Below are 19,025 nucleotides of genomic sequence, written 5' to 3'. Positions count from 1 at the left end.
AACCCCCAATTAATGTATCGAGTCATACGGCCTTACCAGTGCTGTCTGTTCCAGGCAGAGAAAAATAACCAGTGTCTTCATTACCCCCCTCAGGTCCCTTTCTGTAGTTGTTACTGTGGCCTGAAGACATTTTTCTGTAGCAGCTGAAATAACGCTACAGTGAGCCTTCCTATCAGCTCCGAGCTGTCAGCGATAGATATGAATCCACCAGCCTGAGCCCGTTCGGTGCTGCTGACATATTCTTCTTGACTTTCCATTTATTCCTTTACCTCTGGTGGCCAATCTCTCTTAAAACCAAAACTGTGTGCCACCAGCGTATCTAGCGAAACTGTAATTTTGCAGTTCTCAACAGATCCCTAGTCCCTGTGCGCATGCGAGGGTTGTCTCCATCACACATTACTCAAGAAAATGCGTCCCCCTTTGGTATTCAGTTTTTGTTTTCTTCAGTGCTGGTTCAGTTTTATCTCTGTTCCCTCACACTGTCCCCATACCTCTCCCTCTGCCTGTCTTTCAGGGCATATCTCTTGGATTGTTTTTATTTCCCAGACCTATTTCCCGTGCCAGTTTCTTTTCAGCCGCCTGTTCCCGAGTCCCTCTCCATTTGTGTGCATGTCTCTTCTTATCTACTGAGGAAGATGAGGGGAAGATAGAGGCATTGAATGGCAGAGCTGGACGTCCCCGTTGGAAGCGATCTTTAGAGGGAGTTTGCTTTCATCATGATTGAGCCCCAGTGGAGCCCGCGTGCTGGATGCACACACACGTGGCAGTTAGGGGCTGGGCGCTAGAAAACTTTGACTTAGGGATGATGGTAGCATCCACAGAAGGCGCTGTGCTTTTCCACAGTGTACGTATTCCTCATTGATGAACACTGTGCGAGTTTCCACTGTAAAGGGATCCCGTTAATATTTGTGCTCTCTATTGGGCATGGAGAATTTGGGGTAGAAGCAACAATACAGATACGAGACAGAAAGGTCAGCTGAAGTGCTGCTATTTACCACAATAAAAGTAACAATATCAGTGCAGTTACAGCTTGTTAAAGAAAAGCCTGCTTTTTATTGTGACTAATGCCATGTTGGAAAACTGTTTGGTGATACATCCCAAAGTGAACTCATCTGACATCAGTGAAAGCAACATAGTTTGATAGCAGCAGAGGAATTGACCCTTGGATTATTGTATCCCATAACACTTCCACGGAAAGGAAGAGAAAATGAGCACTAGATATTTCTATAAGACTTTCTTCTTTTACAGAAAGTTTTACTTTCTCTTGCGACATGTGTCTCTCCTGCCATGAAGAAAGGAAATCCTGAAAAGTGTGAGTCTCTGTTAGGTAATTAACTTTCAAATCAATAGAAGAGATCTGAAGGCTAGCACGGGGCTGGTAGGAAACGCAAAATGATTTTTATTTAACAAAGGAGTGTGAATGAATGAACGTGTGACAATAGGAATAGTCAGACAAGGACACGGAAAGCATTACAGCCTGATAAAGGCAGAACAATCCATAACAACAATAGTATCTTTAATTCTCGTTAATGCTGTGCTGCAGTGTTTGAATTATATTTTGATTTTGTTATCTCTTAATACATAAATCTAAGGAGCTTCAGCTGCCTAGAAAAACAACGTGCCAAGTGTATTTAAACCTTCTGTCTGTTCTAAGCAATGGCAAGAAGAGGCTGCGGAGTATACCTGCAACTCCTTGGACCTTAGGGCTAGTTATGCCTAGAAACATCTATATGGCATCTGTCGTGTTTTTGCAGAAGTGAATTTTTTAGGTGAAGGATGAGTGAAGGATGAGTTTATAAGTAGCTTACAGAAGCTAATAAATGATTTATAGATGTTTTGATAGTTAATCAATTATTTCAGACTGTTAGATAAGTAAAGAGGCTGCTTATAACCATGGCTTGTAACCATCAAAGCCACTTTATTTTGCCTGTGTTTATTCACACTTCAGTATCAGTGTGTTGCAGATATACTAACATTTATTAATGATTTATTCACTTGGTAGAAACCATCTGTAAACGCAAGCTTTGTGCAAAGTGAGACTATATCTTCTCTTCTTTCTGCTTTCCTTCTCCTACTGAGAGAGGTCTGCTTGAGGCAGCTGGCATAGCTGATGGGGAGAAGCAGCGTTTCTTCTCTGTACTACACTGAGCTTAGAACTAAGAGGAGGACTTCATTTTTCTTGTCTTGTCAGTAACTTAATCCTTTGTGGTTTTACTGTTCCTGAAATAATAAAGTCAGTCTGGAGCCAAAGGAAAGCCCTTCTCAATTCTCAGGAAAGCACAAGGATGAAGTAACCTTGTGCTAGTGAGCAAACATTTTCTGCTGGTGACTCCCCCTGGCTGGGCGAGCAGAAGCATCGCCCACAATAACTCTATCCTGGAAGTTACCGCAATGATACTCTGCACTGGAGCCCATAATGAGGATCTGTTGCAGTAGTATTGGCTAAGGGAAGATGAGCCCAGGAGACGAGTCATTGGTTTTCTACGTGGAATTTGCCAAAGCAAAATTAATTTTCCTGTTCCAGTGGGAATCTGCCCTTTCTAAACTTCAATTTCATAACAAACCCTGTAAAAATTACGTAAGCCTGCTTTTAACTCCTTCCCTCCACCTCTGCAATCTAGTGAATAAAACGTCATTGTGTATGCAAAACAATTCTACTATTCAGGAGCAGAAATGTACTCTAGCGTGACCCCTGTAACAAGGAGAAGACTTTTCCAGGTTCTTCCTCTCCATATCTCATTTAGAAAAGAAAAACAAAACCAAACCTTTTTTCTTATGTGCCTTCACTAGTGTGCAAGAATTAAGTGAACGGGCTAGGTAGTGCTTACAAGGCAGAGCCCTGCAGAATTATTTCTCCTTTTTTACACCAGTTCCCGCTACTTCTTGAATCCCTGTATGATTGTAATAGGAGCATATCTGATGAGTTGTTGCAGATGGGCTGTTTCCCTGCAGCTGAGTGCTCCTAGGCCCCCCCAGTTGCCACCAGGACTTCAGGACACTCAGCATCTTTTGATGTCAAGAACCAGTGGAGGAAATCCTAGGAAGGAGTTCTACCTCTCTACTCTTTGCTGCATCAAAACAAAAGGAAGAACGCTTCTGTGGTTTCTTGGTTTGCCGTTTCTTCATTAGTTGTTTCTTTTGGCCCTTACTGCTGTATATTGGAGGGTTTTAGAATATTTTAGAGACCAAAGGGAAAACGGGAATAATTTATTCTATGCCAAGAATTGATTGATAATTTTTTCTCAATTTTTTCTCACTTTTTCTCTGTTGGCTCGCTACATTCTAAAAGTCCTAAGAAATATATACAGAGGGATCTGTGAGAAGTAGTATAATTATTTCAAGGACCTCATCAATCTTAGGGCCAATAGATTTATTAGCATTTAAGTCTGACATACACATCTAATCGTGAGCCCTGTTCCTCACATGAATGCTCCTTATGCTCCTGGCTACTTATGTTGACTTCCGTGGGTCTATTTTTGTGTTAGATTTACAGAGCTGTTCTTTAATGGGTAGCAATCTGTCCTTATTACAGTGGGGAAAAACTGCCGAAATACTGAGTTAGGTGAGGGCAGAATTTGGACCAGTTCATACTGAGAGCAAAGGAAGTTATTTTTCTTTTTAAACAAACAAACAAATATAGACACACTATTTGGAGGGAGTTTGGGTTTTGTTTTTCTCAGTATATTTGACCTTCAAAAGGACACATAAGGATGCAATTCAGAGGTGTGCTGCCTACAAGCTCAGCTCCTTGTTGTGTCTGTGCAGCTGAGAAAAGTGAAAACAATGAAGCAGATACTTTGAGTTCCCAAAGAGAAAAAAGAAAACTGGCAGCCTTTGCTTGCTATATTGTTAAATATCTCTATTTAAATGCAAATGATCATCTGACACTGCCAAACAAAGTCACGTACCAGGAAGCAGGCGTGCAAGTTAAAAAAGTTTTTAAAATTATTTTTGAAGATGCTGGATTGCATTTATTTCCAGGAGGGGTAGAGTTGGCTGAATACGTTTTTGTTTGTGTACTGAGGGTCAGCTCAGCACCTAGGAGTTTCAAATATGAAGGGTTTTATTTTAAGTGTAGCTTTTGCAGAAGCGTGGGCGGCCTCTCCAGTTAGAGATCACTTGGAGGGGTGCTTGAAGTTTCTTTTGTGTTACCTCACTGCAAGTACGGCAGTGGAAAGCCCAGTGCATACAGTATGTTTTGGAAGGAGACAGAATCCAGGGACAGAAAGGGGAAGAAATGGCCAAGCTGGTGCCGTGTTCTGCATCAGGTATGTGTGGTTACAAGTGATCCGTGCAGTGCTTTAAACTGCAGCCAGCTGCAGGACTTCTGGCTTTCTCCCTCAACTCCAGACCCCTTAAGATAGACAGGCATGAGATTTGACCGCAAGGAAGGATTGGGCATACAATAGAGCATTGCGAGAGGAGGCTCTGTTGTCCATAGGTTGTGTTCCTCCCTAGCCGCCCTCAGCAGGGAAGCTCCTGCTCCGCTGAGGCCCAAGCAAAGCAAGTGGTGAAAAGGTTATTGAGCGTGCATGCAGGGCCCTGCTCTTTTCCTTCCCTCTTCTGGTGGTCAGGGATAGCCAGTTTATAAAACCCGCTTCCCAGGGATCATTTTTATTTGGTTGGGTGAAACACCAAAGCCAACAAACAGTATCTTACTGAGTCTCCTCTGTTAAAATTCTTCCTTTAATCTGCTGCTTACCTCACCTTCTTTTTAAATCACCTTCTTATAAATCAATATGGATGTATTTGCTTTCTGCACAGGGTTCCAGTAGTCTCTTAATAGTCATAATAATCGTTATTACTGATTAAAGTTGCATTATTCATGCCAGATGGAGTCCCCTCCCTGTCAGCCAGAATGAGTGTGCGTTATGTAGTTATAGTACATTTGTGATCTAAATAAACAGATGGCAGAATGTGACAGCAAATTATGTGCTGGTGATGTCAGCAACAACGCTTCCCGAGTATAATTGCTTTAAATGAACATGAATGCAGCAAGGAGCTGGTAGTTTTAACAAGGTAGTTGGCATGCAGTGGGGTAATTACCACATAACATCATCAATAGCGCCATGAATGCTGTGCGAGCGCTGAGGGAAGAACGTGAGCTTTGCAAAGGTAGTGACAGAAAGTCCAACTTTACACAACTATCACAGTGGGTTGCTCAAGTGTATAACGTCTCTAAGGTATAAGCACGCTGCTAGCAGAGGAGCAGTGTTTTCTTTTGGGGTGATCCAACCTTTGCCGAGAGACATTTTGCATTTTCTCCAATGCTATCTCCCATCAGGGCGCATGGGAAGGATTTGATTTAGTGTAACGGAGCAGTGTTAACAGCAGCTGCTGTTAAGGCAGGATTCAAAGGTAACCTTCTGGATCGGGTTCAGAGGGGAAATCTGCCTAATAGAATCTCAGCAGTACTCGGTGATGAATAAAAGTTTGATCAGAAATGTGGTTAGGTTCCTGTGGTCCAAAAAGCAGCGATAAGAACTGTGCATAGTCTTTAACGGTGCTTCTTTGGGTTTCTCAGCTCATCCCTTCACGTCCGCCTGGGTGCAGAGGGCTTGGCTGCCTCCCCCTCAGGCACTGCCACACCAGGGTTTGAGCAGCAGGGCTCCAGGTGCGGTAAGGCAGGCTCCCCATGGGTGCTCGGGGAGTGTTCGGCATTCAGGAGGGAGAAGCGCCGTGAGCAGGAGCGTGACTGAGTTCTGCCCACGCCTGGGTGGGAGCTGCAGAATGAGGTCTCCATTCACTCGCGGTCAGGACTGGTGTGGGACTGTCTGAGTGTTTTCTTGAATAACATAAGATACATCCAGAGGAGAAGGTGCCAGTTCTTCTGCCTGCTTTCCATTTCCTTGCACAGTGGTCAGGGTGAACTCAGGTCCCTCTTCAGTCCAAGCAGGTTTCAGTCACTAATTACTAGGCAGTTTACAAAAGGTACCATTGCTAACTCTTCCTCTTCCATCTGTATTTCACAATGAAAGCACCTACAGTTCCTTTTCTTGAGGGACTAAACCTGTCAGCGGTTTAGGTCTGTGGTCAACAGAAGGACCGTGTAGAACATCACCTGTAGGTTCTGAAGGAACAAGTCGTTCCTTCAGGAACCCAACTGCAGGCAACTGGAGAACCAACCGCCAGAAAAGGAAATGTCCTGTGAGCTTAGTTGTCACTGGGGTTAAGTGGTTGCACAGGGCACATTTCCTTTACCGTGATATTGGACATGAAGGCTCTGCAAGCTTTTGGGGGAGAGGGGTGGCTTTTAATCACAGGCATTGAGTGTATCGCCCAATTGTTCAGAGGGAATTGAACATGAGATAGACAGACAGACAGAGACAGATAGATAGATAGATAGAGATCCTCTCTAGCACAGCCATCTCTTCTTCTGTGGAGGAATGAGTGGGTCACACGTAGGATGTAGAGAGCGACAGTAGTAGCACTGGGTGATGAAATCGTTCCTCAGTCTTCCAGATTTGTTCATCTTTTTTGGTGTTTTAAAATGTCCCAATTGTTATATGTAGCAGAGTGGTATTTAGGGTATAAAGCACTTTCAAAAGTAGCCATATTTTATGTATGTTTGACACCAATTCTGGCTATTTATCTGGGCCCTTTTTACAGGCACTGTTTCAACCTTGGTAAAGCATAAAAACTCTCCAAAGACAAGATGGATGCTCCTCTTCAGCAGTTGTTGGATGTTGAGGAAATGAGAGGAAGCCACCTTTCCAATCTTTCTCTCTTTCTGTCTGTCCTGCAGGTGGTCGATGTCACAAGTCTTGCACAGGCCGATGCTGGGGACCCACAGAGAATCACTGCCAGACCTGTAAGTATGCAAGATTCTGAGAAACAAAGGGCTGAAAAATGATGTAACAGAGATCCTACTTTTTTTTTTTTTTATTTTGAAGGGATACGATAAATTCTGGGTTTAATATAATTGTAAAATATTTGAAATTTTTGTCCATATTTTTTTACCAACAGATGATCTGCTTTTTTTTCCACCCTTGTGAATTTATGTTTTTCTTTCTTCCCTTGTGCTTTCTAAAAATGCTTAAGCTAACTTGAATTTTCTTTTCACTTCTTGGCGGCAACATGGAGCACGACTCCTGAGAATATTGATGGTTATTTTGGAATACAGGGAAATGAATGCTGCAGGAATAGAAAAAAACTACAAGGCAGATTTGGAGATCTTTAATGACGGCCTGACGCTGCAAAGTTCCTAATGCCAAAACACTCTGTTAATTTCAGTGGGAGCCTGGGAATATTAGTTATCTTGTAGAATTGTTCTCTTTATAATAACTTCAGAATGTATTTGAGTTGTGCTGAAAGAGAGAATAATAGGGTTTTTGTGAAGTAGTAAGTGAAGCGTTGTTCAGTGTCTGTCTGTCTGTCCTCTTGAATTTAGAGAACATTAAAATGAATAAAAAAGAACTATATTGAGAGAGGTTTTTCCTTGTGTGCTTTCAGCTCCTTCAGATAGGCACTAAAGAGCTAGAAGTGCAGTCACAATATTAGCAAATACAAAAGAGGGGAAAATGAGAGCTGTCTTTTCCTACAAGTTTTTTCTTTTCCCCCCCTTACGGGAATAGAGCTATCCTTTACATATCCTTTCTTTGAAATTTAGGAGCGTGGAAATTGGTTGCATTTACCGGAGTCACTCTTCCTAGGAAATGAAGTGGTTGCTGGTATGTCCCCAAGAGAGCACTGCCCTAGCTTGCGCTTGGTTCCTCGGCTGAGTTGTAGATAGGAGGAAGGGATTGTGACAAATTAACCGCTATCAAGCAAGTACACCGACTAACTGTCTGAACTGACGATAGCCCAATGTCATCTGCCTTTTTTGTTGGAAATATTAGGAACAGTGCAACCATGACTTTTTTTTTTTTTTTTTTGACTGCTCAGAGCAAGAGATAAGAGGAAATTAGAAATAGCAGACAGCTTGACATGAACGTTTTACGAGTGAGCACGAGCAGGAAATCCAAGCTGGCCTCCTGTCCGTGGGAAAGCGAGGGGCACACACGCCGCTGCTGCGTGCCTGCAGAGGCTCTGCCACCCTCCAGGCGCTGCTTTCCGTTCAGGAGCATCAGCCGATGCTGCTGGCAAAGCTGATGACAGTTACAGCTCTGCTGCAGTTGATGTGTCCTTATATTACTGTTTCATATTGAGCTTTATGTGCGGGTGTAATTAAAAACACTTTAGGACAGGTTGTAGGAGTAACTGTGTAATGAAGCAGGTACAGTGATGCTAAGCAGATTCTTCTTTATCTGAATTGAGCTAGTATATCTTCTTCCTTTGCTAGCAGTCTTTATGAAAGCCCCAAAGAAGTCAGTGCTCCGAAATCCTCCTTACATCAGGGTTACGTGCTGAAGTAGATAACGGAAAGGGACTTAAACCCAAGCTGACCAAATTTTTCTATATCGTGGTTAGGTTGGAATCGATTAATGCTGGTTCTTTCTTTGTCCCTGATGAGAGCCTGTTTGTCTGTTAAAACTAGTAACTCTGTAAGAAGCTGGGTAATTCATCCAAACTTGAGTAGACTTATTCAGGCCTTATGTGGTTAGCTTATGCAAGAATACTGTAAAGCCTTGGCAGTTACATTCTGTAAGGATGGTACGATCCTGCCTCAGGCCTTTGTGCCCGCAAGCAGAGGCTCCAGCCTCGTGTACGGTGGGAAAGTCCAGCTGGACTCCGTGTGGCTGCAGAAGGCCACGTGGCAGGATCAGCTTCCGCAGCCTCCGCCTCTACAAAGCACTGCTCTCCGATAAGTGAACTGATTTGGTGGATTAATGTAGTAATACCAGAGAGAGAAAAACTTATCTGCAGTGTTGTGAAGCCAGAAGCTTAGCGGGGCTGCACGGTAGGTTTGCTCCAGGAGTGACAGCTATCTCTCTCTTCACAGTGACTGCCCTCTCAAATCCAAACAGTGGGGACAGGCTAAGGCACAACTGTGGATTTAAAATAATAACCTATGGAAAGACATATGCCATCTAAGTTCCAGGGAGATACACAGATCGCACATTTCTAATTTGAAATAGCTACTCTGTGGCCTTTTACCTTCAAGCATACTGTGCAGCCTCTGATTGTCGAGGACAGTAGTTTCATGTACTTCTTCTTTGCCTCCCGCACCTTGGGTAAACAGCAGGTTTTAAGGAAAAAAATGAATATTAGTCTGGCAATGGGCATTTCTTCATTGCACTTTCTCGAAATGTGTTTTTCTGCAAACTGTTTGAAGCAAAGAATAAGAATACAAGTAGGGACTTGAAAAATAAAAATGCAAGTGGTGGTATGCTTTTGCTGCCTTCATTTCTGACTTTAAAAAACATGCCTGGCTTTCAAGCTCATAAATGTTATTCCTAGATAGAAGGCAGAGATAGAATGAATGGTATCACAAACACAGCGTATACCTTAACCTCGTCACCTTGGGGATGCACGTCGCTCAAACGTGTGCAGTACTACATCCCAGTGTCAAACAATTTTGTTCCTAGAAACAACTCAGAGGTATGTCTGCATTTTAATAATTTCTTTTTTTTTTTCTTGAGTCACTGAAGCAAAAAATTCTAATGAGCCCCCCTCCCAAGATAAGATTTAAATTATTTTCCTGGAAAAGGATTAAAAATGAAAGATCTTAATCCGTGTCTTTCATTTCAAATTACATACGGAAAAAAATCAAAATCCTTTTGTTTTTTGCATGAATATCATCTACCTAGCTGCTTCTTATGTTGCCTTCTAGCAATGTTTTTCTGTACTTCTAACTCTGTCTGCAACACCACCTGCATCTAACTTTGTCCTAATGTCGCTCTGAATGTGACAAGAAAATTTACGTATTTAATAGGAAATTTAAAATAAGCTGTTCTGTTGGAGGTAGAGAAGATGTAATTGCAGGGTACTGTTTTATGCAGTTAACAATCCATTTTTCTTTTACAATTAAATTATTAGTAAATATTAATATCAAACATTTAAAAGCTAGACTGTGTTCTTTGTTCCCGTGTCAGGAGAGGCTAATGTGGAAATACTTTAAAAAAGAATCTATTTTTCAAAGAGTATTGGGCACCCACTAGATAGAATGTAACCAATTGTAAAAGAACTCAAGAACAAACGCTTTTGGAAGTTACTAATCAAATTTGAAAATCTGTGGTTAAAATCTATGTTACTATTTTTGCTGTTGATGTCTGTTAAGAGTTCGGGGTTTGTTTTTTTTACTTTTTGTATGAAAAAAAATTGAAACTTTTACAAATTGCATACATTATTTTATTAAAATGACAGATTATGCACTTTGTCCTAGAGGAATGCAATTGAAACAAAAGAAAAAAATCTAAATTAAAATACAGGCCCAACTAAGGGAATGCAAAAAAGGCAAATCGCCTTTAAATCAAACCCAAAACATATAATTCAGCAAATGTGAAATGCTCCATGGCTGTGTATGTGTACAGGAGTTTGGCCTGAGCATGATTGTATTTATACAGTCTTTGTGCAGCTGATGCTGCTGAGAGAAAGAAGGTGCCGACGCAGGAAGTACCCAGTTAGAGCCGCGGAAGGCAAGCGGGAGTCTGGTTGGGGGAGACAGAAATTGCTGAACCAGCAGCTTAGATCAATCAGGGTAACCCAGCATTTTTGCTCGGAGCCAGCATCTTTAATTAAAATCCTTGTATTTCTCTAATAACTTTGCATGTTCATAAGACTTTTTTCATTGATTTCAGTTACTTCCCATTTTTTCAGTCATAGTTTTATAGCAGCCTGACATAATTAAAGATTAAGGGAAACAATAAGAGCGACTGATTAATTGCACACGTATATGAATGAAGTGCCCATTCCACCCCATCCCAAACACAGCTTATTTCTGTATCACAGTGAAATACTAGTAGAGACTGACAGTCGGTGTTTGCACTCACAGAAACCCGTCCCAACACATGGTATGTTTTTTCAGGGCCTTGGTGTTTTCCACTGTCCTTTGCTGTCTTGGCCCCGGCTGTGACTGTTTTGTGCAGCCCATTTTTGTGATCCCGCAAAGGCTCAGCAGGCGTCAGGACGAGTAATTGCACTGACCCTCCAAAGTCTGGTTTGAAACTTGGGGCCTCAACTGTGATTAGTGAAGGGTCTCTTCACTGTTCTGTTGGGTGAAGAAATGATTATCTGGCACCTAAAATTCCTCTCAGGTCCCAGCTCAGAACTCCTGGATCTCACGTGTGTGTCTGGGCTGCAAGAAGGATGTGATGTGAGGGCTGTGATCACCCCTGTCCGTGTGTCCCCTCTAGGAGCCACCCACCAACATTCATCTGCCTGAATACGCAGTTTGATATTTTGGATAATATTTATCTTTACATTTCGCTCTTTCGGACGGATCTTAGGTCACGGCTATAGAATCAATTGATTGCATTTGGAGGAAAGCTTTTGGGGAAAAAGCTTGCTATCTTTTTTAAACCAGTGCAGCTATGTACATTTTCTGTAGTGTTACCCCGTGGTAATGATTGCAGGAAGCTAACTGTTGAGTTAAGTTTATTGGAATCTGAACAATCAGATTGTTTTGAGACTTCAAACAATACGTAGTGTTGCCTTGTGTTTCTTTTGCTTTGGGGAAAACCCTTCATTGTAAAGTGTTATGAATATGAGTCCTTAAAAACATCCAGAGCCCACTAAGCTCTTTTCTGTCTTGGTGTGTGGTGCCACTGAAGATAGCTGGCAGGTGCTCCTCAGAGCTGGACCCTCAGGAGCAGTTCTGATCCAAATACACATGCAATGAACCAAAACATAAATATAGTCTGTTGTGGCCTTTACCTAGAATTAAATGTTGGCATTTCTGTTGTCATGGTTTGCTTTCCCAGCAAAATACAGGTTTAGGGAAGAACAGTGACAAACCTTTGCTGTAATTGTGAATTTTGCAAACCACTTTATAACTTACTAGTCTTCAGGAAAACTCAAAACGTTCCCTGTCCTGAACAGTGTGGGAGAGGCCTTCGTTAAGGGGTGCCTAATCATAAGCAGAGTATGCTTTTTGAAGGCATTCTGTTTAAGTATTGTGCTGAAAAGGGGGCCATATCCCTCCAGGACAGCTCTGGTGCGGGGGGTGCTCTTGTTTTTTTTTAAAAGGCCAATGTACTCTGCAATAAAGTGTGGTAGTCTCTTAAAAAGTTAGAATTTTTTTTTTAAAAATGTCAATATCTGTAACTTTATACATTGCACAGGCCTTACTGCGGGGCTCTAGAGGAGGGCGAATGGTTTAGATGATTTAGTCCTAGTCTAATAGTGTGAAAACTGCTGAAAAGATGTCAGTAAATTGCTTAAATCCATTGTTGTTGTTGGAGCTCGTTCCCCACCGCTGTTTAAACTACGCAGCCCAGGGAAGTGCTATTATCTGCAGCTCAGCTTGAAACAAGTGTGTAATCCTGCAAATACAGATCTTGGCTGGCTAAAAGTAATAGCTTGTGAGCTGACAAGACACACGTGCCTCTTCTAAATATGCCCAGGGTGGTCAGTGTGTTTGTGGTGACGGGCAGCAGGGACCGGAGCAGCAGGTCCCTCCTCCCCTCGAGGCGGGGGATTCACCTCCTCAGGGCTCGGTTTTGGGGAGGCAGCGGTGGCGGATCCCCAGTACCTCTTGCAGGAGATGGTAAGGGACACGCTGCTGGGGCTTGGCCTCTTTGCCCTTATAGAAGTCTGCCAGCAAACCTCCTCCACGGGGAAGCAATGGTTGTGTAGTGGTGGTGGACAGCTTGACCTGCTCCCAACAGCAGCCGGCACTGAGGTAAAAAAATTGTAATTGAGTTAATTAGGTGGATCTTACTAATTGTCTGCACAGAGGAGCTTTTATCAAAACTTCCCAGATTTAAGCAAAACATTAAATTGCTGTGGAGCACAGCAAGCAATCCTTTTATACTGCATTCTGCCGTTGAGCAGCCGTGGTGTGCTATCATGGCCTCTTCTCTTTTCCTGATTGTATCCGCCTGAAGTTTGGCTCCTTGGCTCTCTGCCTCTAGTGCAACTAAAAAAAAAAGGGATATAGAGTGCTGGTGTACTGTAACTCTTTAGGCCGTGGCAAGTGGGGTGGTGCTGGTGAGGGGAACCCTGGATGCTGAGGAACCTTCTAGAAGGGGGCAAAGGGCGTGCTCAGTGCGGGGGCAGCCATTTTATTGCCCCTGCGCTGCCGCCATGAGGAATGGTGGGGTGCTCGGCCTCGGGGCTTGCCCGGCTGCAGAAGGCGGTGGGAGAGGAGAGGTCATGTTAAACAGTGGGGTAAGCACGGTCATGAGCGGTTGCTGTGTAAAAGGGAGACAAGGGAGTTTGGATGGTGCCCCTTCCTTCTCTGAGGAGTGACACAGGTGAAGACAGAGGATTTGGGCTGTGGGATGGAGTGAAAGAATGTCTTCTGCTTCTGTGCCTCTCCGCTGATGGCAGAGGGGAACCTCTGGCAAATGGGATCCTCCATCAAGTCAGGAGAGATCTGGGCTTCACCTCCCTTTGAGGTTGAAGCAGATAGTGCCCGTTCTAGCGCAAATAAGGCACCGCGGACCAATTTCTGAAATGGCAGAAAACAACATGCAGTCCCTGAGTAAATGAGGTCTTTGTTCATTTCATGAGATGAGACTCTGTCCCTGTCAGCTCATGGTGTGATGGCAGCATGCTGTGACGGGTGTGTTTTGCTTAGCATATGCTACTGTTTCCTATCTCTGTCCTAATGTTTATCAATACCGTTACTTAAATAAACAAATCCTTGGAATCTGTTTCCCTAGCAGTGTTGACAGCAAGTGCATTTACAGAAATTTCCCTTATTTCTTAAATCAGATTGCATAAGGCACGAAAGTGTTTTCTGTCTAGGGGTTTGCCTCTGGTATCAGCAAGACGGAATTACTCTAAAAATGCGTTGCTTTATTCTGCTGATTATGAATGATGACTTCTCTTTGGTTACTTACATTTTTATGTCCTAAATAAATATTGTGTATGTCAAGAAGCTTTGGCATTACCTTAAGTATTTCCAGAACTAGCGGGGAGAATTTGGATCGCAACGTACTTACAAAGGAGTTTAGCGATAAGTAGAATCGAGCAGAAAGTTGGATGGAATTTTGCATTCTCTGGCTTCTTGGAAAGTGTTTTCCATAGAGAAGTAATTAAATGCTTTTAACAAAATAAATGGTAAGGGTTAATTACAGAAATGTAACATCCCTGCTTTTATCAAAAGACAGGTGACAGCACAGCTTCCTGGCATTCTGTAGGCAGTGACTGGTATAGTCCTGCACATAATATTAATCTCTTTTGCCATAAAATAAAGATAGTGGCTATAGCCGAGTGAGGGGAGGAAAACGCTGCACTTGTTGACTGTTCTTTGCGCCAGACTAAGCCCTGAGGTACAGTATTATGGTACCAGTTAAACCACTGTGCGTTCCAGTTGGGACAATATAGTTTCCCTGGGAATGAAGGCTGGATTGTGTTACTTAGAAAAGGTACGTGACGTTTCCAGATGTGTTCCAATGTGCTGGTTGTGTTCTGTTATCTCATTGCCTATTTGTCACATTGGTTGCCATCAAGAACAGCATTTGGCTCGGAGATTGCTGGCCTCGGTCTGAATTTCACACATTTACTCAGTGTTGCTGCTCTTCATGGGGGAGAACTCCACAGAACTGGTGGGATCTTGTGTTATTTTGTGGGAGTTTTTTTCATATCCTTCCATCAGCTGTTTAAAAAACCTAATAATTTGAAAATAATATTCCACCTGAATTTCCAAGGGTGAGAGAAAATGCTTTAAAAATTCTTCCTCCACAGTCCTTGAGCAACGTATATGTTCCTAAAGAGAGTATTGTGAAGGTATTCTGTGGAGGATGTAAGTGGCCAGTACCATTAAGGCAGTTACCTTAAAACTTGAGGGTTTTTTTCGGTATGCGCTTCGATTTGTTGTTTTCCTCAGTGTGCGGTTGAAGAGCTCTCTCCTTAGTTCTGCTTCTCACATGCTGATTTTCCTGCCTCCTCCTAGTGACGAAGACGGTGTGTGCAGAGCAGTGCGATGGACGGTGCTATGGGCCCTACGTCAGCGACTGCTGCCACCGGGAATGTGCTGGAGGCTGCTCTGGACCTAAAGACACTGATTGCTTTGTATGTGTGAGACTTCTCATTTTTCTTCTTCCTAGCAGTCACACTGCAAATTCTTAATGCTTTAATCCATGAAATTCACAATTTTGTCCCTTTTAATGTATTGCATGCACACTCCCGGATTTAGACTGCAAATTTTAGCATTTAATATTTTTCACATTATATTAACATCACTTATCTACTTAATATTACCCATTAACAGATTTATGAGATTTGTAAATGCAGATTGGGAACCATTAATATGCTAATCTCTGTGATTTCTATCTTTTGCTTTTCTAAAATTAACTTTTAGAGGTGATAGGGAATTTTTAGAAGTATTTATCATTACATTTGAGCATGGCTTTTGTTACTGCTCTGTGTGCTTAGTGTTTGAAAGTCAGGAACGCAATTTAGCTTCTCCGTGAAAGGTGTCCCCTATTACTGACAGGCTTGATTTCAACTCAGCATTTTCACTGGCCATGCTGCTTAGTGGAGATGGAAGGAAAGTGGTTTCCAAAGTATATTACCTCAGATGCATGCGACTATGTGTGCTTAAGTTAAAACGAGAAGGCTAACTTTTTCCTTAAAAAAAAAATCATATGAACATACAGGCCTTTAGACAAATTTGTCTTTGTAGTCATTATTTATAATCATAGTGTAAGCAGCTTCAGAACCCAACACTGATCTCAAAAAACATGCAGCTCATCCCACTGGGTTGCAGAGACAAGTTTTGCTAATGTTTTCAGGGGAAGCAAACCCAGGCCTAAAGAAGCCTAGAACTAGAACATGCACAGAGAGGTGGATTTTCAAAGGTACCCAAGTGATTGAAGAGACAGATATCTAGGAAGTCGGATAGGCTCCTTTTAAAATCTGCCAGGTAGGACTAGGAGGCGGTATCTTATGGTGTGGACGACTGTAGGTGTTTTGATATTGTAGGCAAATGGATTATAATGAACCAGCAAAAATTAACCTTTCCCTGGCTGAACCTGAAACTTTCTCATTGTTCAGGTATCGTTTGAGCGGTAGGTGTTGTGCTTCAAAATCGCATTCTAAATGCTCTTCTTTCACTGCTGACGAAATGCAGTGATGGCCTGATGTAAGTGCTACCAGGTGTTACTAGAACTGTTCTTTGTGGCTGGGGCTTTGCACAAGTAGGTACTCAGCGTGTGTGGTACACCTGCTTCAGTGCCCACTGGAAGTTCTGCGTTGGCTTTGGACTAGAGAGATGGGAAAATGACATTCATTCCCGTGTCCTGTACAATCCAAGTAGGTAAAGGAAAGAGGAAAATGCAGGTATCATTCCCATATGACTGTTGCGGAACATTCTCAAACCTGATATGTTGAACCCACATCTTGTGTGTCCATTTTCAAAGGTTAAGGACGACTTATTTGCAGCATAAGTTCTGTAATACTGTGGCTTGAAAGAAAATGAGTTAGACTTTCTGAACTGTTGCAGTTATGGAAACATGTACGCTAAAAAAATCAACTAGCGGTTTTGTTTTGATCCAGCAGAGAAGCACCCAGGGCTTTATTCTCATTCACTCCTGCCCTGAGAGCAATGTAAAAGAAATTCAGCGGGGATCTGGCAATTTTCAGGGCTAGTCATTACTTGCTTAGTACACACTGGGTGAAAAGTGTAATCCTTTAGGCTGTAGACAGCTGAGCTTAGCTTTCAGCTGAGATACAACTTTGTTTTCTTCCGTGTGTGTTCCTGTGCTTTCATTCACAAATTAGTGGCATTTAGCACCAAATGCTAGAATTTTGCATATATTATTGAAGCAATTACAGATCTATACAAAGCATTATAGTAATAAATTAGAAGTTCCCAAATCTTCTCAGTGGGCTTTTCCTGAGAAGTGCCATCTCTCTGAAGAGTATCAGTGTGCTTCACCTTACGAATTTGCTAAACCATTATCAGAGGATTGTCATGTACATGATAGAGTACCTTCTAAGTCAACAGTGGATGTAAAAAAATGCGTTGAGGAAACAAGCTAAATTAGTATTTATTAATAAGCAAAAGCACAGTTTATGAAGCATTACAAATCCTTTAGTGTATTATGGCAGCTTGCAACAGCATCCTGTTGTAAATATGGTTTTAATATTTCTACATAAAATTCATCCATCCTCCTCCATATGCTGCCATACTCTCATTTGCATACTCACTTCTAAAAGCAAGACAATAACCATCATCTGACATAACTGCAAGCAAACATGCTAAAAGAAAGTTTTAAAGATATTCTTATCTTGCCTTCAAAACCAAACTGGATCTAAACCTTGAAATGCATACCAGGGCCTGGTTGAGTGCTCATTGGAACCAGAAAAGTGACACAACCCTGTTCATCGAGTGGGCGTCCCATCCAGTTCTTAGTAAGAAAGTAATGCTCTGTATTTATCTTCGTTTTTCAAAAAAACCCCGCCATGCAAACAAAGCCCTGTTTCTGTGAGAAACTGACAGGTTTTGTAATACGCATTTTAAAGAACCAGAAAAGACAGGATCAGTTTGGGCTACCTGCAAGCTCCTGAGGACTGTGGAAGCTCGCGCTCCACATAGGACAACAGGACAGTGCCTTCATCATGTAACACCCAGTTTGTTCCCTTCAGCAGCAGAGTTTGCCCTTCTGCCCTGGTTACGTTATTAGCCTCTCCCTTCTGAAACCTCCTGAGGTGACAAGTAACCTCCCTCAGTCCTGCTGGCCCTGATCTGAGTGGAGATAAGAACTGCTAGTAAAAGCAGCAGAACAGAGGAATCTTTTTTACTTTTCTCTCATTTCCAGCCCTCGAGGGGAGAGGACAAAACACACATATTGGTATACTTGCTGACACATTAAAGACTCAAAACCGTCTGTATTTTTTACAATCTGGAAAAGGACCAGAAGGATTCATCCGTAGACTAAACCTTAGAAAGCAACCTGGCTTCTGGAAGGCAGGTTAGTGGGGAAGCAGAATCCAGCAGCAGTGGTTGCTTAAACTGCTAGAGGATCCAAACCAGGCTACAGCTTTCATATTCAGATGAAATTTAACATTTACAGTACGCTTTGTGAATATTGCTCCCAACAGCTTTTTATAAGCTGTGTTTAAAACCATAGACACGATATGTGGTGATAAGGATTGTCAAAATTGGTGGCGTTTTTCTATTACTAATTATCAACCTTGCATGGTCAATTATTTTCCCTGCATACCATTACTCTCTTTATCCGCACACTCGCCTCTTCATTTGTCAGGGCCCTGTCCTCTGTCAGCTGTGGGTGGCTGAGCTTGAATGCTAAGTGATACAAAGTCTTATTTTCTTTTCTCAGTGTGTGAAGCAACTGACCTTGTTAAACTTGCCACTTAGGGAAATGACCCCCTCCTGTGCTAGCTCAAAAGAAGCTCTTATCCCTCTTGCTTTCTAATTGGGAATTTCAGTTTTCAGCTGGATGATGTAAGAAATCTAAAGGTTGGACCTCTGAAGGAGTCATTAGCATTTGTTTAGACTGACTATGATAAATAGCTGTTCACTTTTGGCAGTTTTAGAATGTCCTATCGAGTTGTGAATTAGCTGATTGCTAGTAGTAACAATAGTTATGAAACAAATTACAGTGTTGTTAGGTTTTTGTAAGAAGTGCTGTAACAGTCAACCGTGTTTCAAATCAAGGGGGTTCTTTGAGCCCCCTTTTATAAATCATGTATTTGCTAAGATCCTAGCAAGAAATCTAAGTAGCCAAAGTGAAGGTCAGAAAACTACGTATCACATTCCTCACTGTTGCAACACATCTGAACAACTAAGACTGTATTTTAAACTAAAAAAAAAAAAACAAAACAGCTGTATAATTTAATTTAATATTTTTTTTCTCCCTTGCTTTGCAGGCCTGTATGAATTTCAATGATAGTGGTGCATGTGTCACGCAGTGCCCCCAGACTTTTGTATACAATCCTACCACCTTCCAGCTGGAGCATAATCACAATGCCAAGTACACCTATGGGGCTTTCTGTGTCAAAAAGTGCCCACG

General features: G+C 42.2%; 1 protein-coding gene across 5 annotated transcripts in view; it reads left to right on the top strand.

Annotated features, from left to right (window-relative positions):
• The window catches only part of ERBB4 (erb-b2 receptor tyrosine kinase 4), a 630,546-nt gene that overhangs the window by 432,401 nt on the left and 179,120 nt on the right, over positions 1-19,025 (top strand). For all 5 annotated transcript variants that reach the window (XR_010071879.1, XM_063340408.1, XM_063340406.1 and 2 more), the window contains exons 5-7: positions 6,746-6,811; positions 14,942-15,060; positions 18,883-19,024. Coding sequence is in view for 4 of the 5 variants with exons in the window: in XM_063340408.1 (XP_063196478.1) it covers positions 6,746-6,811; positions 14,942-15,060; positions 18,883-19,024 (327 nt within the window). In the remaining variant the exon portion in view is untranslated. The remainder of the gene's footprint in view (positions 1-6,745; positions 6,812-14,941; positions 15,061-18,882; position 19,025) is intronic.

The sequence above is a fragment of the Chroicocephalus ridibundus genome, chromosome 7 (genome assembly GCF_963924245.1).
Source record: "Chroicocephalus ridibundus chromosome 7, bChrRid1.1, whole genome shotgun sequence".
In the NCBI taxonomy this organism is placed as follows: Eukaryota; Metazoa; Chordata; class Aves; order Charadriiformes; family Laridae; genus Chroicocephalus; species Chroicocephalus ridibundus.
Note: the sequence above shows the minus strand (reverse complement) of the source record. Positions and strands in the feature narration are given on the sequence as shown.